The sequence below is a fragment of the Ranitomeya variabilis genome, chromosome 1 (genome assembly GCF_051348905.1).
Source record: "Ranitomeya variabilis isolate aRanVar5 chromosome 1, aRanVar5.hap1, whole genome shotgun sequence".
NCBI lineage: Eukaryota > Metazoa > Chordata > Amphibia > Anura > Dendrobatidae > Ranitomeya > Ranitomeya variabilis.
In genome coordinates, this window is record NC_135232.1 from 653,847,963 (window position 1) to 653,872,988 (window position 25,026).

Sequence of the window (25,026 nt, forward strand, 5' to 3'; positions counted from 1 at the left end):
CAGCCTGTTCCACTTAGTGATGACCTTCACTGTCAAGGCATTTTTCTAATATCTAATCTGTATCTTCTCCCCCTCAGTTTAGTTCCATTGCTTCTCGTGTTTCCATGTGCAAATGAGAATAATGATGATCCCTCTACACTGTGACATCCCTTCAGATATTTGTAGACAGATATTAAGTCTCCTCTTAGCCTTCTTTTTTGCAAGCTAATCATTCCCAGATCATTTAACAGTTCCTTGTAGTATATACTTTGCAGTCTGCTCACCATCCTTGTAGCTCTTCTCTGAACTTGCTCCAGTTTTTCAATGTCTTTTTTAAAATGTGGAGCCCAGAACTGGACACAGTATTCCAGATGCGGCCTGACCAAGGAGGAGTAGAGGAAGATAATTACTTCACGTGATCTAGACTCTGTGCTTCTCTTAATACATCCTAGAACTGTGTTTGTCCTTTTTTACTGCTGCATCACACTGTTGATTCATGTGCAGTATGGGATCTATTAGTATACCCATGCCTTTTTTTTTACATGTACTGATGCTTAGTTCTATTCCTTCCATTCTGTAGAGTAAGCTGCTGTCAGGCTTCTACGGGAGACTGAAAGGATTGGGCACTGAAATATAACAAGTCCATTCTATCTTCCACCTGAAAATCTGTTAAGGGAGTGTCTCAACACCCAGTATATGGCTGGAAACATTGGGTTCAGTCAATCTGCTTATAAAGACCCCCATACACATTAGGGAAAGGTTAAGTAAGGGCATGTCTCTCCATCTAAGACAACCTTCTAACAACAAAGCATTGTCCAAAGGAGACACTCGTTAGATGGAGCACAGACGCTCGGTGTACCCTTGGTGAGGCCAAGTAGTTCAGTGCACCTTTCCACCTATTTGTTTTCCATCTATCGCCACCCTTCTCTTCCTTGATTTCCTGCTTTGGTGGTAAAGGATTGAGAGAAGGGTAAATGTAAATAGAAACAAGTAGGTAAGAAGGTGCGCTGAACGGTTTGGCCACACCAAGGGTGCACTGAGTACCTGTGCTTGGTTTCAACAGTCACTGTGGGCTGGAATCATATTCACAAAGACATCAGGAACGTTCTCTGTATAGCATCAAGGAAAAATTGGCACCATAATCTAGATGTAATATGGTTTAGTAGGTGCAGAAGAATGAACACAAGAATAGGAGATTGAGATTTTAGATAATGTGGGAAAAGTCAGCAGTAAAGTTAGGACATATCAGAGACTAGATGGACCACGTTTCCCAGGGATTGTGGCTACATGGAGAGGGGCGAAAAGGTCAACATACTGTCTATGTATACAGGACATGTCTATGTTTCTATGGGCATAATATATGACCGCCTATAAAATCCTTCTAAGAATCCATCCGATATCACAGGAGCATAGGGAAAACCCCTTCACCTGGACTTGGCAACTATATGGACCCTTGAAAGAAGTCTCTAAGATATATGGAGGTCCCACACATCATCTTAGTTATCCTACGTCTCCTCATAAACAGACAAGAGGTACTTTCTCTGCTCTAAGTGGGCACACTGTTCCGTTCATGCCACATTCAAGAGAGATTGATGGCGGACGAGGCAGAATGTGACTTTGCTGACTGCCGGCAGAGCTGAAAAGAGTTTTGTGTACTCTCTGCCCGGCTCTATGATAATCCCAGTACTTCACAGACCCCTCATCCCTCTTGCACCCTGGTGCTAAATTCTTTGTGCTTTCTGAGCTTCCGACACTGATTCTTCTCAGTAGCAACATACTTGTCACAGCTGTGTTAGGAAAAGGTAACCAGGTTTTAACCTGCCCCCCCTCTTGATGTGCATTTGCCAAGCTGTATGTACTTCACACCCAGCCGACGCGTCTCACAGTCACTATTCTTCTGTCTTGTATGGTAGAAGCCACAGTGAAACAGATGTTTCTGTGTTTGTGCATCTCCAGTCTATAGGCAGGAGCTCGGTGTATAAAGGACAGCGACTCTTCTGTCTTAAAGGTCATTGTGTGAAGTTGACGGTGGGTGGGCTTTGTTTTAGTGTGTGTTTAACTGTGGAACTTGCATTCCCTATAAGAGAAGACCCCCTCGCTCAATGGCCTGCGGACAACTGAGTAACGTCCAGGCACAGGCTTGAGGTGCAAGCATTCCCCCCAAATAGCTTCAGTCTAGGATGCTGCTTTCCTCAAAATGTCCCCCCCAACACCAACGCAAACAGTATGGACACTAAACGTCTACTGTATTTGTTAACATTTAAAAAAAATAAAAATGTAATCTCTAATTTGAAACTGCTGTGAACCATCCTATGGTAGGACATTTAGCGCCGTGCCATGAGACGTGCCGAAGATTACCAGCTCTAACATATATTATATTTATGTATAGATTAATACATTATTGTATTTTTATCATCTGTTATTAACGATAAAGTACACGCTCCCTTCAGGATAAAAACACTTTTCACATAGCATTTTCCTGAAGAACGCAACACTTTTCATGGCGCTTTTCCAAGCCTTTCGATTTACATTTTTTTCTTTGGTAACAATGCTGCGGCCAGATGCTATTTCAACACCTTAAGGATGCAGCCATTTTCTTCCTTTTTTCTTCATTACTATTTTCCAAGGCCTATAACTGATTAATTTTTCTTTTGAGGTATATATGTATTTTTTTTTTTCATCAGAGAAAATAACTGTATCCCAGTCCTTTGTAGTCCAATCCCTGTACATCTTGTAAAGTTATTTTCTCTGATGAAGCCCCGTTAAGACTGAGACATCTGGAAGAATGATGGGAGACGAAAAGGTGAGCATTACCATGAGTCCTGTGTCAAGACAGCAGTAAAGCATCCTGAGATCATTCATGTGTGGGGGCTTTTCATGCATGGAGGGGGCTCACTCACTATTTTGCCTAAAAACATTGTCGTGAATCAAGAGGGATATCTAAGCATCCTCCAAGACCAACTTCTCCCAATGATCCAGGAGCAATTTGCTGATGGACAATGCTTTTATTGAGACCATGTCACAAGGCAAAAGTGATAACTAAGTGGCTCGGTGAAAAAAACATTGACAGTTTGGGTCAATGGTCAAAAAACTCCCCAGATCTCAATCCTTTTGAAAACCTGTGGTCAATCTTCAAAAAGCGTGTGGACAAAAAAAAATCCAGAAATTGTGATAAACCCCAAGCACTGATTAGAAAAGAAAGGGTGGTCATGAATCCGTTGATATCCAGCTGGCAGGGTGAAGGGCAAAAGTTTTTCAAAAACCGGGAACACTAAACATTGAGTCTTTATAAACTTTTTGAAAATACATCAAGTTTATGTAAACTTTTGAAATTCTTACAATTGAACTTCAGTAACCATAGACACATCTGACTAAAAGATCTAAAATCACTGAAGCAGCAAACTTTGTGAAAATCTAAATTTGTGTTGATGTCAAAACCTTTTGGCCATGATTGTAGAAAGAACAAGCATGGCATTACCAGGTCTAGTTGTAATAAATGTATTGCATGATGAAGAAGAGTAATAAAATAAAAATGAAACATAAATTTAATTAATAACATTTTCAGCTCCAGGCCCTGATAACTAAGGCACAGAGAGCATAGGGTTCTCATTACTAACATTATAATGATGTGGGTGGAAGTATCCTGCTGAGCAAGATCTATTAAAACGTGATACTTTGATCACGTCAATAAGACATATTGATTGATACTTGGAGGACTTCACATTTAAGCACATGATGTCATTATTTACACAGGAACATGCTCTGAGACATGGGAATATGGACACTTTATTGGGTAAATTTATCAAATGTGTCAGAAAGTGGCCTAATGTGCTTTCGAAAGATGTTGCAAGACTTGTTCCATCATTAATCGTATTCTACGACATCTGTGGCAAGATGTATCAAAGTACATAAATGAATATTGCATAAGGGAATAGCACAACAAGAATAGGTATAAAACACTTAATTTTCTACTCTCATATCCCAAAAAGAGTTATTACACTGCAAAGTGAGGTATAGCTATGTTTCTGGTAATGTACCCTTCGTCAGGCTGAGAAGAGGATAGGTGTGGAATGTCTTTCTTGGATGAAAGAAATGCAGTGTCCATCCCTCCAGTATATGGAGGGATAAAAACACTGGGTTTGTCTAATGATCCAGATAGCGAGTGAAAATGACGATCATCCATAGGTAAAGCGTACTCACACAGGCCATCCTACTATATACAGTGGGGCAAAAAAGTATTTAGTCAGTCAGCAATAGTGCAAGTTCCACCACTTAAAAAGATGAGAGGCGTCTGTAATTTACATCATAGGTAGACCTCAACTATGGGAGACAAACTGAGAACAAAAAATCCAGAAAATCACATTGTCTGTTTTTTTATCATTTTATTTGCATATTATGGTGGAAAATAAGTATTTGGTCAGAAACAAACAATCAAGATTTCTGGCTCTCACAGACCTGTAACTTCTTCTTTAAGAGTCTCCTCTTTCCTCCACTCATTACCTGTAGTAATGGCACCTGTTTAAACTTGTTATCTGTATAAAAAGACACCTGTGCACACCCTCAAACAGTCTGACTCCAAACTCCACTATGGTGAAGACCAAAGAGCTGTCAAAGGACACCAGAAACAAAATTGTAGCCCTGCACCAGGCTGGGAAGACTGAATCTGCAATAGCCAACCAGCTTGGAGTGAAGAAATCAACAGTGGGAGCAATAATTAGAAAATGGAAGACATTCAAGACCACTGATAATCTCCCTCGATCTGGGGCTCCACGCAAAATCCCACCCCGTGGGGTCAGAATGATCACAACAACGGTGAGCAAAAATCCCAGAACCACGCGGGGGGACCTAGTGAATGAACTGCAGAGAGCTGGGACCAATGTAACAAGGCCTACCATAAGTAACACACTACGCCACCATGGACTCAGATCCTGCAGTGCCAGACGTGTCCCACTGCTTAAGCCAGTACATGTCCGGGCCCGTCTGAAGTTTGCTAGAGAGCATTTGGATGATCCAGAGGAGTTTTGGGAGAATGTCCTATGGTCTGATGAAACCAAACTGGAACTGTTTGGTAGAAACACAACTTGTCGTGTTTGGAGGAAAAAGAATACGGAGTTGCATCCATCAAACACCATACCTACTGTAAAGCATGGTGGTGGAAACATCATGCTTTGGGGCTGTTTCTCTGCAAAGGGGCCAGGACGACTGATCCGGGTACATGAAAGAATGAATGGGGCCATGTATCGTGAGATTTTGAGTGCAAACCTCCTTCCATCAGCAAGGGCATTCAAAATGAAACGTGGCTGGGTCTTTCAACATGACAATGATCCAAAGCACACCGCCAGGGCAACGAAGGAGTGGCTTCGTAAGAAGCATTTCAAGGTCCTGGAGTGGCCTAGCCAGTCTCCAGATCTCAACCCTATTGAAAACCTTTGGAGGGAGTTGAAAGTCCGTGTTGCCAAGCGAAAAGCCAAAAACATCACTGCTCTAGAGGAGATCTGCATGGAGGAATGGGCCAACATACCAACAACAGTGTGTGGCAACCTTGTGAAGACTTACAGAAAACGTTTGACCTCTGTCATTGCCAACAAAGGATATATTACAAAGTATTGAGATGAAATTTTGTTTCTGACCAAATACTTATTTTCCACCATAATATGCAAATAAAATGATAAAAAAACAGACAATGTGATTTTCTGGATTTTTTTTGTCTCAGTTTGTCTCCCATAGTTGAGGTCTACCTATGATGTAAATTACATACGCCTCTCATCTTTTTAAGTGGTGGAACTTGCACTATTGCTGACTGACTAAATACTTTTTTGCCCCACTGTATATATATATATATATATATATATATATATATATATATATATATATATATATATATATATATATATATATATATATATATAAAGAACTGGGGCCATCCTACTATATACTGTATGTGGGGAGTACATGCTATACATGTATGGGGCAGTGTTACCATATATGTGGGGAACTTCTTACTATATATATGAGGCACTTAGGACCTTCATACTATATATAGGGGGCAGTGGGGACCATAATATTGTATAGGGGCTATGTTGCTATTTTACTATATTTAAGGAGCTTTGGGGTCCTCAATGTATAATAAAGGGCTTTGGGGACCATCATATTGTGTAATTAGGGGCTGTAGGACCATCATTCTGTATATACAGAGGACATTATTTGTTATAAATGGTGACATTATTAGTTTTGATAGGGGCACTCAGTTTCCAATTTTTTTTTTTTACTGGGGGGAGACATTGTTAACTTTAAGTGGACACTCAAGGGTAAGTTGGGATATTATATCCTTCAAAGGAGCACACAGGCCTTTGCACAGTAGGTATTAATACTTTCTATGGAACACTTTAATTTTTGGAGGGAAGGAGTAATCCTAGTAATGACACAATTTTTTAAATATTGGGGTCAGTGTTCCACACCACAGGTGCATGCAGAGTGGGAATTTTTGTAGGTTGGGAATAGATGGAGACGGTGCAGGAAATGAGAGAAGTCAAATGTGCTTTTGTTGAAATCTGTGCCGACGAGTCGTTGCTAGGGAAGTGGCAATGGCGCTCCGGGCCAGATGGAGAAGATGGGAAAAGTGAACGAACCGAATTAGAAAAAACGTCAGCTGTAAATTACTATATAAAGTAACTGTACTATTATTACGTGCATGTTCTGCGGGACTGATATCTACCAATATATGGTCACTGTAAGGTGGTAATATTGGTCTTTTTAGTAGTGTTTTGTTATGTAGAGGTAATGGTGATATAATATTATGTATTCGCTGCGTAGTGGTAATGGTAGTGGACATTGTCTAGCCGTATTGTTGTGGTATTTTATAGCAGTAATTTTGATAATATTGCTCTTTGCATTGATTGTATTTGGTTAACAACAGTGATAAACTGTAATTATACTGTATATGTATAGATGCTATTTTAAATGGCTATGGGCGGGTCATATGGGGAAACATGCACTTTAGGGCTTGGGCCCCTGATCTTTTAGGACCCTAGCAACGCCTCTGCTGTACTGTGTGTTTGCATGTCTGTGTTTCTGGAGTTATATGTATGTTTGTAAGTAAGTTCAGTTATGGTACCATATCTAAGCAGTAACCTTGGTTCTGGTACTGTATCCTATGTAGTAATGTAGATTCTGATTCTTGGTTCTGGTACCATACATGTGCTGCAAGCTCGGTTCTGTTCTTGCATCGAAGTAGTAGACTTAGGGTACCGTCACACAGTGAAATTTCCATCGCTGCGACGGCACGATTCGTGACGTCGCAGCGTCGTATGATTATCGCTCCAGCGTCGTAGACTGCGGTCACACTTTGCAATCACGGCGCTGGAGCGATGCCGAAGTCCCCGGGTAACCAGGGTAAACATCGGGTTACTAAGCGCAGGGCCGCGCTTAGTAACCCGATGTTTACCCTGGTTACCAGCGTTAACGTAAAAAAAACAAACAGTACATACTCACATTCCGGTGTCAGTCCTCCGGCGTTCTGCTTCTCTCCACTGTGTAAGCGCCATAGCCGGAAAGCAGAGCGGTGACGTCACCGCGTCACCGCTGTGCTCGCTTTCCGGCCGCTGTGCTCACACAGTGCAGAGAAGCTGAGACGCCGGAGGACTGACACCGGAATGTGAGTATGTACTGTTTGTTTTTTTTACGTTTACGCTTGTAACCAGGGTAAACATCGGGTTACTAAGCGCGGCCCTGCGCTTAGTTACCCAATGTTTACCCTGGTTACAAGCGAACACATTGCTGGATCGCTGTCACACACAACGATCCAGCGATGTCAGAGGGTGATCAAGCGACGAAAGAAAGTTCCATACGATCTGCTACGACGTACGATTCTCAGCAGGATCCCTGATCGCTGCTGCGTGTCAGACACTGCGATATCGTAACGATATCGCTAGAACGTCACGAATCGTACCGTCGTAGCGATGGAAATTTCACTGTGTGACGGTACCCTTAGTATTATTATTATTTATTTATAGTAAGCTCAGGTCTGCTCACTTATCTCTGTTGTAAGCTCAGTTCTGCTCCCTTATCTCTGTAGTAAGCTCCGTTCTGCTCCCTTATCTCTGTAGTAAGCTCGGTTCTGCTCACTTATCTCTGTTGTAAGCTCGGTTCTGCTCCCATATCTCTGTAGTAAGCTCGGTTCTGCTCCCTTATTTCTGTAGTAAACTCGATTCTGCTCCCTTATCTCTGTAGTAAGCTCGCTTCTGCTCCTATATCTCTGTAGTAAGCTCTGTTCTGCTCCCTTATCTCTGTAGTAAGCTCGCTTCTGCTCCTATATCTCTGTAGTAAGCTTGGTTCTACACCTATATCTCTGTAGTATACTTGGTTCTGCTCCCTTATCTCTGTAGTAATCTCCTTTCAATTTCCTTATCTACGTAGTAAGCTCTGTTCAGCTCCCATACCTCTTTAAGGCCCCGTCTCACATAGCGAGATCGCTAGCGAGATCGCTGCTGAGTCACAAGTTTTGTGACGCAACAGCGACCTCCATAGTGATCTCGCTATGTGTGACACGTACCAGCGATCAGGCCCCTGCTGCGAGATCGCTGGTCGTGTCGGAATGGCCTGGACCTTTTTTTGGTCGTTGAGGCCCCGCTGACATCGCTGAATCGGTGTGTGTGACACCGATCCAGCGATGTCTTCACTGGTAACCAGGGTAAACATCGGGTTACTAAGCGCAGGGCCGCGCTTAGTAACCCGATGTTTACCCTGGTTACCAAAAAAAACAAACAGTACATACTCGCCTTTCGGTGTCCAGGTCCCTTGCCGTCTGCTTCCTGCTCTGACTGAGCCGCCGTACAGTGAGAAGTGAGAGCACAGCGGTGACGTCACTGCTGCTCTCACTTCTCACTGTACGGCCGGATCTCAGTCAGAGCAGGAAGCAGACGGCAAGGGACCTGGACACCGAAAGGCGAGTATGTACTGTTTGTTTTTTTTGGTAACCAGGGTAAACATCGGGTTACTAAGCGTGGACCTGCGCTTAGTAACCCGATGTTTACCCTGGTTACCCGGGTGCTGCAGGGGGACTTCGGCATCGTTGAAGACAGTTTCAACGATGCCGAAGTCGTTCCCCTGATCGTTGGTCGCTGGAGAGAGCTGTCTGTGTGACAGCTCCCCAGCGACCACACAGCGACTTACCAACGATCACGGCCAGGTCGTATCGCTGGTCGTGATCGTTGGTAAATCGCTTAGTGAGACGGGGCCTTTAGTATACTTGGTTCTGCTTCGATACCTCTGTGGTAAGCTTGGTTCTGCTCCTATATCTCTGTAATAAGCTCAGTTCTGCTCCCATATCTCTGTAGTAAGCTCCTTTCAGTTTCCTTATCATCATAGTAATCTTGGTTCCATTCTTGTGTCTATGTAGTCAGCTTGCTTCTGTTACAGTATCTACGTAGGCAGTAAGGCTTGGTTCTGCTCACATATCTCTGTAAATGCTCGATTCTCCTCCCATATCTCTGTAGTAAGCTCCTTTCAGCTCCCATATCTCTTTAGTAAGCTCAGTTCTGCTCCCATATCTCTGTAGTAAGCTCGGTTCTGCTCCCTTATCTCTGTAGTAAGTTCAGTTCTGCTCTCCTATCTCTGTAGTGAGCTCTGTTCTGCTCCCTTATCTCTGTAGTAAACTCGGTTATGCTCACATATCTCTATAGTAAGCGCGGTTCTGCTCCCATATCTCTGTAGTAAGCGCTGTTCTGCTCCCATATCTCTGTAGTAAGCGCTCTTCTGCTCCCATATCTCTGTATTAAGAGCTGTTCTGCTTCCAAATCTCTGTAGTAAACTTGGTTCAGCTCCCATAACCTCTCTAGTATACTTGGTTCTGCTTCCATAGCTCTGTAGTAAGCTTGGTTCTGCACCTATATCTCTGTGGTAAGCTCGGTTCTGCTCCCTTACCTCTGTAGTAAGCGCTGTTATGCTCCATATCGCTGCAGTAAGCTCTGTTCTGCTCTCCTATCTCTGTAGTAAGCTCGGTTCTGCTCCCTTATCTCTGTAGTAAGTTCAGTTCTGCTCTCCTATCTCTGTAGTGAGCTCTGCTCTCCTATCTCTGTAGTGAGCTCTGTTCTGCTCTCCTATCTTTGTGGTAAGCTCGGTTCTGCTCACTTATCTCTGTAGTAGGCTCGGTTATGCTCCCTTATTTCTGTAGCAAACTCGGTTCTGCTCCTATATCTCTGTAGTAAGCACTGTTCTGCTCCCATATCTCTGTAGTAAGCTCAATTCTGCTCCTTTATCTCTGTAGTAAGCTTGGTTTTCATCCCATATCTCTGTAGTAACTTTGGTTCTGCACCCTTATCTCTGTTGTAAACTAGATTCTGCTCCCTTAATTTTATAGCAACCTCAGTTCTGCTCCCATATATATCTGTAGTGAAATCTGTTGTGCTACCTTAACTTTGTAGTAAGTTCGGTTCTGTTCCCATATCTCTATAGTGAGCTCTGTTCTGCTCCCATATCTCTGTAGTAAGCACTGTACTGCTCCCATATCTCTGCAGTAAGCTCTGTTCTGCTCCCATATCTCTGTAGTAAGCACTGTTCTGCTCCCATATCTCTGCAGTAAGCTCTGTTCTGCTCCCATATCTCTGTAGTAAGCTACTTTCAGTTCCCTTATCTACGTAGTAATCTTGGTTCCATTCTCATGTTTATGTAGTCAGCTTGCTTCTGTTCCAGTATCTATGTAGGCAGTAAGCTTGATTCTGCTCCCATATCTCTGTAGCAAGCGTTGCTCTGCTGCCATATCTCTGTAGTAAGCTCGATTCTGCTCCCATATCTCTGTAGTAAGCTTGGTTCTGCTCCCTTATCTCTGTAGTAAACTCGATTCTGCTGCTTTATCTCTGTTGTAAGCTCGGTTCTGCTCCCTTATCTCTGTAGTAAGCTCCTTTCTGTTCCCTTATCTATCTATTCCCTTACTACATAATCTTGGTTCCATTCTCGTGTCTATGTAGTCAGCTTGCTTTTGTTACAGTATCTATGTAAACAATAAGCTTGGTTCTGCTCCCATCTCCCAGTAGTGAGCTTGGTTCTGCTCCCATATCTCTGTAGTAAGCTCCTTTCAGTTCCCATATCTCCGCAGAAAGCTCTGTTCTGCTCCCATATCTACGTAGTAGGCTCAGGTCTGCTCAAACACCTCTCTAGTAAGATCTACTCCCTTAACACGGTATTAAGCTTGGTTCTGCTCCCATATCTATGTAGTAAGCTCAGTTCTGCTCATACATCTCTGTAGTAAGCTCCTTTCAGTTCCCTTATCTAGGTAGTAATCTTGGTTTCATTCTCGTGTCTATGTAGTCAGCTTGCTTCTGTTACAGTATCTATGTAGGCAGTAAGCTTGGTTCTGCTCCCATATCTCTGTAGTAAGCTCTGTTCTGCTCCCATATCTCTGTAGTAAGTTCGGTTCTACTCCCATATCTCTGTAGTAAGCTCCTTACAGTTCCCTTTTCTAGGTAGTAATCTTTGTACCATTCTCGTGTCTATGTAGTCAGCTTGCTTCAGTTACATTTTATATGTAGGCAGTAAGCTCGGTTCTGCTCCCATATCTCTGAAATAAGCTAATTTAAATTCCCTTATCTACGTAGTAATCTTAGTTCCATTGTCGTGTCTATGTAGACAGCTTGCTTCTGTTACAGTAGCTATGTAGGCAGTAAGCTTGGTTCTGCTTCCAGATCTATGTAGCAAGCTCTGTTCTGTCCCCATATCTATGTAGCTGCCTGTTTTTAAAGCCTGGTATCTCTGCTGCTTTAATGCAACGGCCAGAGATAAGAAGGGCAGAGGTAGGCCACTGTAACTCGAGGGCCACTGCCTTGTGATTGCCCCGCAGGATGAAAAGTGCCAGCCAGGCCCTGAGTACAACATGCAGTGGATATAGCTGAATGCGGTATGCGTTACCAGGTTGAGACATGTAGCTCAAGAGAGCAGACTGTCAGTCATTACGTGTCTCACACTAGTAACGCTCCTTTACATTTAAAATAAGCTCTGGAGGCAGATTCACGGGGAGAACTATGTCCGGCCTATAGCTCTTAACTAGTGATGAGCAAATATACTCGTTACTCGAGATTTCCCGAGCACGCTCGGGTGTCCTCCGAGTATTTGTAAGTGCTCGGAGATTTAGTTTTCATAGCCGCAGCTGAATGATTTACATCTGTTAGCCAGCTTAATTACATGTGGTGATTCCCTAGCAACCAGGCAACCCCCACATGTACTTAGGCTGGCTAGTAGCTGTAAATCATTCAGCTGCGGCGATGAAAACTAAATCTCCGAGCACTAAAAAATACTCGGAGGACACCCGAGCTTGCTCGGGAAATCTCGAGCAACGAGTATATTCGCTCATCACTAATCTTAACCGCTCATTTACACATTAAAAAAAATGTGGATCACTCTAAAATAAGACATGATATCTCAGATATCAAGTATATATATATAGGCGGCTTGGGAAGATTCCCTTTAACCCCTTTCTGACCTCGGACGGGATAGTATGTCCGAGGTCAGAAGCCCCGCTTTGATGCGGGCTCCGGCGGTGAGCCCGCATCAAAGCCGGGACATGTCAGCTGTTTTGAACAGCTGACATGTGCCCGTAATAGGCGCGGACAGAATCACGATCTGCCCACACCTATTAACTAGTTAAATGCCGCTGTCAAACACAGACAGCGGCATTTAACTACCGCTTCCGGCCGGGCGGCCAGAAATGATCGCATCGCCGACCCCTGTATCTGTAGTGATTGGTCCGTACCTGGGCTCCACACTATTTAAGATGGCCACTTATGCTCTAATGTATGCTTGATAAAGGCCGGTTGTTGGCCGAAACGTTGCATCATGTAATGGCAGAATAAATACTTTTATATTTTTTCACCTGGAAACGGATGCTGCTCTTTTCTTCAAACTTTCGCATCGCCGACCCCGTCACATGATCGGAGGTCGGCGATGCTTCAGAATAGTAACCATAGAGGTCCTTGAGACCTCTATGGTTACTGATCCCCGGCAGCTGTGAGCGCCACCCTGTGGTCGGCGCTCACAGCACACCTGCTTTTCTGCTACATAGCAGTGAACATCAGATCGCTGCTATGTAGCAGAGCCGATCGAGTGGTGCCTGCTTCTAGCCTCCTATGGAGGCTATTGAAGCATGGCAAAAGTAAAAAAAAAAAAAAGTAAAAAAAAATGTGAAAAAAATAAAAAAAATATAAAAGTTTAAATCCCCCCCCTTTCGCCCCAATCAAAATAAATCAATAAAAAAAAAAATATCAAACCTACACATATTTGGTATCGCCGCGTTCAGAATCGCCCGATCTATCAATAAAAAAAATGCATTAACCTGATCGCTAAACGGCGTAGCGGGAAAAAAATTTGAAACGCCAGAATTACGTTTTTTTGGTCGCCGCGACATTGCATTAAAATGCAATAACGGGCGATCAAAAGAACGTATCTGCACCAAAATGCTATAATTAAAAACGCCAGCTCGACACGCAAAAAATAAGCCCTCAACCGACCCCAGATCATGAAAAATGGAGACGCTACGAGTATCGGAAAATGGTGCAATTTTGTTTGTTTTTTTAGCAAAGTTTGGAATTTTTTTTCACCACTTAGATAAAAAATAACCTAGTCATGTTAGGTGTCTATGAACTCATAGTGACCTGAAGAATCATAATGGCAGGTCAGTTTTAGCATTTAGTGAACCTAGCAAAAAAGCCAAGCAAAAACCAAGTGTGGGATTGCACTTTTTTTGCAATTTCACCGCACTTGGAATTTTTTTCCCGTTTTCTAGTACACGACATGGTGAAACCAATGATGTCGTTCAAAATTACAACTTGTCCTGCAAAAAATAAGCCCTCACATGGCCAAATTGACGGAAAAATAAAAAAGTTATGGCTCTGGGAAGGAGGGGAGCGAAAAACGAACACGGAAAAACAGAAAATCCCAAGGTCATGAAGGGGTTAATACTGAAAAATATCATAATTACAAATCTACTAAAATACTTCAATCTTCCTTAAAGGGTGCCCACATGGTGTTTTTATGTTGATTTTTGTAGCTGAAAAATTTAGGTGCAAATTTGGCATCAAAAACTGTTGGGTTTTTTTCTGTGATTTTTGTACATGGGGAGGGTTTATTCAGCTTCTTTGGATTCAGTGATCAGATTTGGACCTTTTATTCAAGCAGAAACACCTCAAGAATTGACATGTTGCTCCTTCCCCCCCCCCCCACTGGAAATAAACATCACCATGTGCACGATAAATGTGCTTTTACAACTGACATCTATGGGAAGCTTATTCAAAAAGGTTTGGGATGTGGATCTTGGAGCAGAATTTGTTCCAGAAGCTATATCAAATAACTCTAGTGACCATACCTTAACAAAACTGTACAAGTGAATCCAATGTGCACAAAGTGGAAACCCTCCAGAGAAGATCTCTATACATACAGTTCCTTGGCTTCATCTAACTTCCTCTACAGTTGGTGGCCGGAGGCAAAACAGGGGACAGGGTGTATGCTACAGACCATTTGTACCATGTCCAAATTCTCTACAGAGTAGGCCTTCTTACGTGCTTCTTTTTACTAGCCAAGATACCCAACTAATTTTTGACATTTTCAAAACTACACAACCACAAATGGAAGTCCAAAGAGCTACAGTAGACACACTTATTCAATAGTCAAACTTCTAAAGTTTTAAATCCTCATTTATGAGACATTTGTCCCCAGAGACCACTAAGGACAAAACACAAAACTTTGCCCATCCTAGGCACATTTGGAAAAGTAACATACATTTTGAGGTCCATTTAACAGAATGGATATTTTTAGGGGTTTTGCCATAGATGCCAAGAAACCTTTTCCGGGAATGACTTATAAGTTGTATATATAAGTTTTTAACGTCAAGGAACTTTTGGGACAATACATCATTGGTTTTGCAATTTTTTTTTAGTTTAGTTTTGTGACTGTTTTTTGTTTGTTTTATGCCATTTTCATCATTTTATTTGCGCCTTCACTTTTTTGTGTGTTCGTCCCTTTCCCTGGAATGATTTTATGTACGTTGCAAAATGTTTGCCTAATTTTACAAAATGTGCAATTTTTTTTTGCACTAAAATGTGGCAAAAAAGTTTAAAGACAACGGTAAAAATGAATTTTGACGTTGCGCAAAATTCATGACCCACGTGCACTATTTTGAAGATTTTGGCACAAAAACAGTCAACAAATACCACAAGAGAAAACAGAAAAGGGGCCTAAAAAAAGCCAAATGATGAACTGGGGGATTTGTGATTTTTAGGCTGTGAGATCCACTTAAAGGACAAGTATCTTTTAAGAAGTTATTTTCTGAATGGAAGGTAATTGGACTTACTTGTGTGCCTTGTCTTCCATTTCTTTTTGACAAGTGGTTGCCTTTCGCACAGACTCCTTCAGTTCGGTATTCTGACACTGGATTTCATGCAGTTGACGTCCCAACTCCTCATTCTGCTGATGCGTTACTTTAAGAAGTTCTCCTCGGTTTTTTAAAGCATCGTCGTATAGGCTGATTGTCCTGGAGAACTGCTCCTTCAGGTTCACTTCTTGAGACAAGGACTGGTGCAAGCTGAAGAAACACAAAGCAAGATCTGTGAGCACTGAAGGAAAACTACCTCTTATTTATGACATATTTCAAAAAAAAGTTTTAAAGTATATTGGCAATATGCTGCTTGGAGTTATTGATATTTGTGATAACTGAAATGGATTATCAACAGCTTTTGTGCCATGTATTTTGCACAGTGGCCAATTATTGCAGCTCCTTGTTCCAGGAGATTTAGGGGGTCACCAATATTGCAAACCAACTTCTTGATGAACCACAAAACCAATAAAATGGTTATTTACATTTTTCTAGTAAATCTAAATAATAACATGTGTCCCTGGCTCAAAACTGATGGTTATTAAAATTATAGATGGCTATAGGAGCAATCAGAACCACTCAAGCGTTTTTTTTTATTTCACCGCCAAAGTAGTGTCACTAATACACATGCCCTACCCCTAGTAATATACTTACCAGCTGCCGTCTTCTGCTGTTCTCGGCGCCACTCCGGTTGTCTTCTCCAAGTTATGACCTGCTGGATCACCCCAGTGTTTGCTGTGTGAGCTGAAAGTCAAAACTCAAAGTAAGTCTATGAGAGCGAGAATCTCATAGACTTCCACTGAGAGCTTGTGACCGTTGCCTCTGACTTCCATGTAGGCAGGAGCTGTGGTCACCAGGTGGTGGAACGGACCATAGCGGTGCCGAAAAGAGCAGAAGATGTCAGCTGTTAAGTATAATACGCTGGGAATGTAGATTAGTGACACCACCTTAGTGGTGACATAAAAAAAACGCTGGATTGCCGCTCTAACTTTTGTCTATGACACCAAGAGGTGCGACTAAATTTATGGAGGCACGGATACCCCTTTTTACACCAATCCACTGAATAGGGGATGATTGTTAGATTGGTGTGGGTCACACTGCTGTTAACCCTACAGATTGCCAGAATGAGGAACTTGTTTCCCCTGTTCTCCACTTAGCCATCTTGCAGCTAGTGGTAGTGGGAGGTGGGGTGGGGGGTTAAGTGGCCAGTAACACATGCTGCTGATGATCCATTCAAAGTCTATGGCACTGCAAAGCTAGTGGAAAGCCGTGCTGCACTGAGCTATCTTTGTATCGTAAGCACCATGTGTGACTAGCTGCACCAGTCAATTCCTCCTGGCCGTTGTCTTGTGGCTAGTAAGGAAGGGGGATAAAAGTTCCCTATCCTTTTGATCATTGGAGGTCCCATGCAGATCCAACAACTGGACCTTAATACAAAATTTGTTACACATGACTAACGACCATGACTAATAGGGCAGAGACACCTTTAGGCCCATCTAGATATGACCTCTCTAACCTCCATCTATATACTGTATTCATTTATATAGTTTATTTTTTAGCAAAAGAAAAAAGTCAAGAATCATAGAAAAAAAACAGTCCGTATCTTTCAAAGACATCTTGAAATTATGGGAATTGACACTTCATTATGACAGCTGAAAAGGGTCTAAAGCTAATTCTACAAGTTTTTGCCTTAGAAAGTTTAGAGCATTTTATATCCCGGGAAAAAGTATTACCGTAGCAGCCACGTCTTAATATGTAACTATAATCAAAAAGAACCTAGCACTCAACTTGATGCTTTAGAGTGAGTTTTATTGTAGTGGTACTCAATAAACGTTTCGGTCCTACACCTGGACCTTCGTCAGTAACTACATGTGAAATATAACCAAAGGTGAAAACAATACAAAAAGGGTAAACAATAACAAAATAAAGAAAACAATTATACAAAAAAAGTATATACATAAATGCTGAGGAGAGAATATGGCATCACTTCCTAGAAATGGTCAATTGTATCCAGGAAATATATGCTGGAGAGAAACCCCAAGGATCTAGGCTAGAGAGCTCCACTTATTTACAGAAGTAGGGGGCCCCCCATAAATAGAACAGTGAGGGGTGAGGTACATACCGTACTGTAGAGTATAAAGGGGACCAAAGGGTCAGAAGACACACAGAGGCGGCGTCTGAAAGTGTACAGACAAACCCCCGGGGGGATTGTGAGAGATGCATAACAATCGGTGGATGTGTGAAGAGAGGGGGCATAAAGGATGACTCATACCTTACACAAGAGCCAAACAGGAGCGGTACTATGGGTGTGCAAAGAAACAAAGGAGGGGGTTGGTCACCTCCTCATAAAGAACAGGAAAGGATTAGATGAGCGCTGGTGTGAGGATTACCTGTGGAGACCGTGGCAGATTGTAGCGGGAGCAGACGCGGATTCCACCGCTGGTCTGCCGGTGAGAGGTGACATCGCCATTAAGAGGAAGTAGGGCGGGACTGACAGTGCCCAAGGACCAATCAGCGGCAAAGCCGCACACCGGAGGTGACGTCGCGCGGGAATAACCACACAGTGCAGTTACATACAGAGATGTGATGTGTGGAGAGCGGAAGTGACGTCGGGTTGTCAGGGTAACAAGGCGATACACAGTCCCAGGTAACCGGTAACAGCGGTACAGAGCGCTATAGTGAAACATAGATAGACACAAGTGCGGAGTACATAGGCACATTGCAGGATGGGTGGACCTAGAGCTGAGGTGCCCAAATAGAATATTCTGTAGAGGGTGAACGGACTCCGTTGGATAAATTTAGTGGCCATCTCTTGGAGGCGCACCGGTTTAAGCTCCGTGTCTGACACGATCCTGGAGACTTTTCTGGATACCCTGGTCATCCTCCAACCAGATGGCTCCATAACTACTGATCTCTACACTAAAAGTACCGACCGCAACAGTCCCTGCGGACTTTTATACATAGGGGAAACTACGCAACCTATACGAGACCGTGTCTCTAAACACAAATCGACGATCCGCCGCAAGAACTTACTGTTACCCATTCCCCTTCACTTTCACAATCAGGGCCACACTGTCTCTCAGCTACAGTATCAGGTCATAGAACATATCCCCCCTTTCAGGAGGGGTGGGGACCGGGTTGCCCGTCTCAAAAGACGGGAGGCATTTTGGATCCATACATTGGAGACACTTCATCCTCTGGGACTTAATAGAGACTATGATCTAGCCTCTTTTATCTAAGAATGTATTATTCCATCTGCTGACTGTTCCATCATTATGGTGTTATCCACAGATCTGTACGGACTCCAGCCATCCTATTGTTTATATACTATTGTAATGTATATTTACGGTGTGTCCACTGTCAGCTAATTCTTGTTTCCTTTTTTTGCCATTAGAATCGCCTGTATTGAGATCTGTGTCACTTCCGCATGTCACATTGGACCAAGTCCACTATTCACATCGGCCTATCGTGTTATATGGCAAAATAATAGAACGTAGGATCACCACCACCAAGGAGTCCTTTCACCCTCTACAGAATATTCTATTTGGGCACCTCAGCTCTAGGTCCACCCATCCTGCAATGTGCCTATGTACTCCGCACTTGTGTCTATCTATGTTTCACTATAGCGCTCTGTACCGCTGTTACCGGTTACCTGGGACTGTGTATCGCCTTGTTACCCTGACAACCCGACGTCACTTCCGCTCTCCACACATCACATCTCTGTATGTAACTGCACTGTGTGGTTATTCCCGCGCGACGTCACTTCCGGTGTGCGGCTTTGCCGCTGATTGGTCCTTGGGCACTGTCAGTCCCGCCCTACTTCCTCTTAATGGCGATGTCACCTCTCACCGGCAGACCAGCGGTGGAATCCGCGTCTGCTCCCGCTACAATCTGCCACGGTCTCCACAGGTAATCCTCACACCAGCGCTCATCTAATCCTTTCCTGTTCTTTATGAGGAGGTGACCAACCCCCTCCTTTGTTTCTTTGCACACCCATAGTACCGCTCCTGTTTGGCTCTTGTGTAAGGTATGAGTCATCCTTTATGCCCCCTCTCTTCACACATCCACCGATTGTTATGCATCTCTCACAATCCCCCCGGGGGTTTGTCTGTACACTTTCAGACGCCGCCTCTGTGTGTCTTCTGACCCTTTGGTCCCCTTTATACTCTACAGTACGGTATGTACCTCACCCCTCACTGTTCTATTTATGGGGGGCCCCCTACTTCTGTAAATAAGTGGAGCTCTCTAGCCTAGATCCTTGGGGTTTCTCTCCAGCATATATTTCCTGGATACAATTGACCATTTCTAGGAAGTGATGCCATATTCTCTCCTCAGCATTTATGTATATACTTTTTTTGTATAATTGTTTTCTTTATTTTGTTATTGTTTACCCTTTTTGTATTGTTTTCACCTTTGGTTATATTTCACATGTAGTTACTGACGAAGGTCCAGGTGTAGGACCGAAACGTTTATTGAGTACCACTACAATAAAACTCACTCTAAAGCATCAAGTTGAGTGCTAGGTTCTTTTTGATTATGGTTTGAGAAGGTGTGGGAACCTAACCTTAGCACCATCCTTCCCAGTAGTGCACACGGCAATTTTTTATTATTAATATGTAACTACACCTGGCCACCATGAAAAAAGATGGCATGAGTATCTGACGTGATGCAATATTATTCAAGTGGTCTCTTTTAACATTTGTTGCATTGAATTTAAGTTTTGTTGCAATTTATTATATTTTGTAGTAAGGTTTGCAGAGTAAAACATGGATTACCAATTGGCTGCTGACATATGTAGAAGAAAATATATTTTCCATTTTTAAATTGCTTACATGACACATTAATTTAGTTTTTACGCACAAAAAGTTTCTATGGACACAAGTAACACTATGTGGTGTTGTAGCTTGGTCATTGCAACATAGTCCAGTGTCCAAATCTGCAGGTTTAATCATAAACGGACTTGATTTTATTTTCATCCTCAGATTCTCGGCTGTTTAAGCCTTTCCCTCCCACATAAAAATTATGCAGATTATAATTCCTGTATATCTCATGAAACAGGATGTGTCCCCGAGCTTTCCGGGTGACTCATGGGATGAGCATGCACTTTTATGACAAGTTTTATGACAAGCAAAGTCAACCATCTAAATGCATTGTTATATTCATAGGAGTAAAGTAATTGGTAAGCATATATTGAGCTTCACTAAACTACACTAGGTAAAGAAGCACTAACAACAACGTTTTCATCCTCTTAATATACTGTAGTCATCATATTATATAGCACTGTTTACTTACAATTGCTCATTTTGCCTTTCTACGCAATTAATTCTTCTCGTTTCTTTGCTCTATGTAGAAACAGGAAGTCTCCTGTACCTGCATTTATCATTCCCTTCTTCATCTCCTGACCCAGCTGCTCCCTCTTCTCCTTGCCTGCGACTTTTTCAATAACTCATGACTCATACAGGGAAAATTGACCTCCTGTTTCTACATAGAGGTTAGAAGGATTCAGCTAGTCCGTTCTTAATCACGTGATGTCATAGATCTAATGGAAAAGAGAAGAATTAGCTGGGTAGAAAAGTAAAATGAGCAATTGTAAGTACACAGTGCTATATAATATGATGACTGTAATCTATTAAGTGGATAAAATGATGGGAGGAGGATGGCTTCTTTAGCCCATTAAGCCCTTCATGACCCAGCCTATTTTGACCTTAATGACCAGGCCATTTTTGCAATTCTGACCAGTGTCCCTTTATGAGGTAATAACTCAGGAACGCTTCAACAGATCCTAGCGATTCTGAGAATGTTTTTTCATGACATATTGGGCTTCATGTTAGTAGTAAATTTAGGTCGATAATTTTTGCGTTTATTTGTGTAAAAATCGGAAATTAGGTGAAAATTTTAAAAATGTTGCAATTTTCAAATTTTTAATTTTCATTCTGTTAAACCAGAGAGTTATGTGACACAATATAGTTAATAAATTACATTTCCCACATGTCTACTTTACATCAGCACAATTTTGGAAACAATTTTTTGTTTTTGCTAGGAAGTTATAAGGGTTAAAATTTGAACAGTGATTTCTCATTTTTACAACAGAATTTACAAAACCATTTTTTAGGGACCATCTCACATCTGAAGTCAGTTTGAGGGGTCTGTATGGCTGAAAATACCCATAAGTGACACCATTCTAAAAACTGCACCCCTCAAGGTGCTCAAAACCACATTCAAGAAGTTTATTAACCCTTCAGGTGTTTCACAGCAGCAGAAGCAACATGGAAGGAAAAAATGAACATTTAACTTTTTAGTCACAAACATGATCTTTTAGCAACAATTTTTTTTATTTTCCCAAGGGTAAAAGGAGAGAGTGGATCCCGAAAGTTGTTGTCCAATTTGTCCTGTGTACGCTGATACCCTATATGTGGGGGGGAACCACTGTTTGGGCGCTCGGAAGGGAAGGAGCGCCATTTGATTTTTTGAATGAAAAATTAGCTCCAATCTTTAGCAGACACCATGTCGCGTTTGGAGAGCTCCTGTGTGCCTAAACATTGGAGCATCCCCACAAGTGACCCCATTTTGGAAACTAGACCCCCCCCAAGGAACTTATCTAGATGCATAGTGAGCACTTTAAACCCTCAGATGCTTCAAAAATTGATTCATAAAAATGAAAATGTACTTTTTTTTCACACAAATTTTCTTTTAGAATCAATTTTTTCATTTTCACATGGGACAGGATAAAATGGATCCTAAAATGTGTTGGGCAATTTCTCCTGAGTAAACCGATACCTCATATGTGGAGGTAAACCACTGTTTGGGCGCACGGCAGGGCTTGGAGGGGAAGGAGCGCCATTTGACTTTTTGAATGGAAAATTAGCTCCAATCGTTAGCGGACACCATATTGCATTGGAGAGCCCCTGATGTGCCTAAACATTGGAGCTCCCCCACAAGTGACCACATTTTGGAAACTAGACCTCCCAAGGAACTAATCTAGATGTGTGGTGAGCACTTTGAAACCCCAAGTGCTTCACAGAGGTTTATAACGCAGAGCCGTGAAAATAAAAAATAATTTTTCTTTCCTCAAAAATGATTTTTTAGCCCTCAATTTTTTATCTTCACAAGGGTAACAGGAGAAATTGGACCCCAAAAGTTGTCCAGTTTGTCCTGAGTACGATGATACCCCATATGTGGGGGTAAACCATTGTTTGGGCACACGTCAGGGTTCGGAAGGGAAGTAGTGACGTTTTGAAATGCAGACTTTGATGGAATGGTCTGCGGGCATTACGTTGCGTTTGCAGAGTCCATGATGTGCCTAAACAGTAGAAACCCCACACAAATGATCCCATTTTGGAAACTAGAACCCCCAAGGAACTTATCTAGATGTGTGGTGAGCACTTTGAACCCCCACGTGCTTCACAGAAGTTTATAACGCAGAGCCGTTTAAATAAAAAATAATTTTTCTTTCCTCAAAAATGATTTTTTTAGCCCTCAATTTTTTATTTTCACAAGGGTAACAGGAGAAATTCCACCCCAAAAGTTGTTGTCCAGTTTGTCCTGAGTACGCTGATACCCCATATGTGGGGGTAAACCACTGTTTGGGCACACATCGTGGCTCGGAAGGGAGGGAGCACCATTTGACTTTTTCAACGCAAGATTGACTGGAATCAATGGTGGTATCATGTCACGTTTGGAGACCCCCTGATGTGCCTAAATAGTGGAAACCCCTCAATTTTAACTCCAACACTAACCCCAACACACCCCTAACCCTAATCCTAACTCTAACCATGACCCTAATCTCAACCCTAACCCCAACACACCCCTAATCCCAAACCTAACCACAATCCTAACCCCAACACGCCCCTAACCCTAATCCCAACCCTAACCATAACCCTAACCCTAACCCCAACACACCCCTAACCCTAATCTTAACCCTAATTCTAACCCTAACCCTAATTCCAACCTTAACTCTAATTCCAACCCTAACCCTAAGGCAATTTGCCCACGTTGCAGATATGTGTGCGCTTTTGAAAAATCCGCAGGTAAAACGCACTGTGTTTTACCTGCGGATTTACCGCGGATTTCCAGTGTTTTTTTGTGCAGATTTCACCTGCGGATTCCTATACAGGAACAGGTGTAAAACACTGCGGAATCCACACAAAGAATTGACATGCTGCGGAAAATACCGAGTGGTATTTTCCACACCATGGGCACAGCGGATTTGGTTTTCCATAGGTTTACAAGGTACTGTAAACGTGATGGAAAACTGCTACGAATCCACAGTGGCCAATCCACTGCAGATCCGCAGCCAAATCCGCACCATGTGCACATAGCCTAATTCTAACCCTAACCCTAACAATAATTGCAACCCTAACCCTAATTCTAACCAGTTCCAACCCTAATTGTAACCCTAACCCTAATTGCAACCCTAACCCTAGTGGAAAAATAAAAATAAATATATTTTCTTTATTTTATTATGTTCCCTACCTATGGGGGTGATAAAGGGGGGTTTATTTACTTTTTTTTTATTTTGATCATTGTGATAGGATCTATCATAGTGATCAAAATGAATGAGCGAATCTGACATAGATAAGACAGGTGACGTGCATTATTTCTGTGCTGTGTTGTGCATAAATATGTGATTCTTCAGAATTTCTATTAGTCTATGCCTGATGAAGGGACCTAAGTAGTCTCGAAAGCTTGCAATTTGTTACCATCTTTTCAGTTAGCCATTAAAAGGTATCAACTACTGAGGACTCTCAATTCTAAATATTTTTCAATCCACTGGCTAACACGGTACCAAGATATATATCTTTCCTGTATCAACATTTTTGCCAAATATCCATTTTTTTCATAAATAAATGCGAGTCATATGGAAGACATTTTACCACTAACATGAAGTACAATGTCACGAAAAAACAATCTCAGAATCAGCGGGATCTATTGAAGTGTTCCAGAGTTATAACCTCATAAAGTGACAGTGGTCAGAATTGAAAAAACTGGCCTGGTCATTAAGCACAAAATTGGCTCTGTTACCAAGGGGTTAAAAGACACACAAAAAGAACCAAATGCTGTAAATTACATATTCAATGCAAATGGTAGTCTATAATTTATTCTGGGTTTTTATGGCAATCAAAATGAATTGAATAGTCCTTCAAATGCCGGCCATACACATTAGATGACTGTTGACCGAACAATGATTTGGCACACAGCCATCTCAGCAGACTCTCCCATACACAGGAGCACTCGATCACTCCGGTACTCTTCATGAGAAAGCTGGAACCAGATACCTCTGCAGGGGACTTATCTCTGGGAGAACAATGGGATTGTTAGTCCAAAATCGGACATGCGTGATTGACATCTCTCCCAGCCAACAGTTGGCAGTCTCACACATATACATCAGACATGTGAATGAAGCCTTTACTGCTTGGATTCTCACTGTATCTCAAAAAAGGGCAATTAACCAACTCTTAAAGGGAACCTGTCCGATTGTACATACAGTCCGATCTGTAGAACACACGGTGTGCGGTGCTGAAAAGAATGATATGTAGGTTTGTTGGAAAATATTAAGTATAACTTATAATTTATTCATATCCTGGTATTTGTATACAGAAGAATACAGTGGGCGGTCATATTCATACGGAAAAGACTGTCAATCATTGAATAGGACCGCCCACTGGACTCTAGCACCAAGCATTTCAATGAAT

General features: G+C 42.2%; 1 protein-coding gene across 6 annotated transcripts in view; it reads right to left on the reverse strand.

Moving 5' to 3' along the window:
• Positions 1–25,026, reverse strand: part of MIPOL1 (mirror-image polydactyly 1) — a 509,264-nt gene that overhangs the window by 64,005 nt on the left and 420,233 nt on the right. For all 6 annotated transcript variants that reach the window (XM_077262637.1, XM_077262612.1, XM_077262644.1 and 3 more), the window contains one exon: positions 15,314–15,544. In XM_077262637.1, the coding sequence (XP_077118752.1) occupies positions 15,314–15,544 (231 nt within the window). The remainder of the gene's footprint in view (positions 1–15,313; positions 15,545–25,026) is intronic.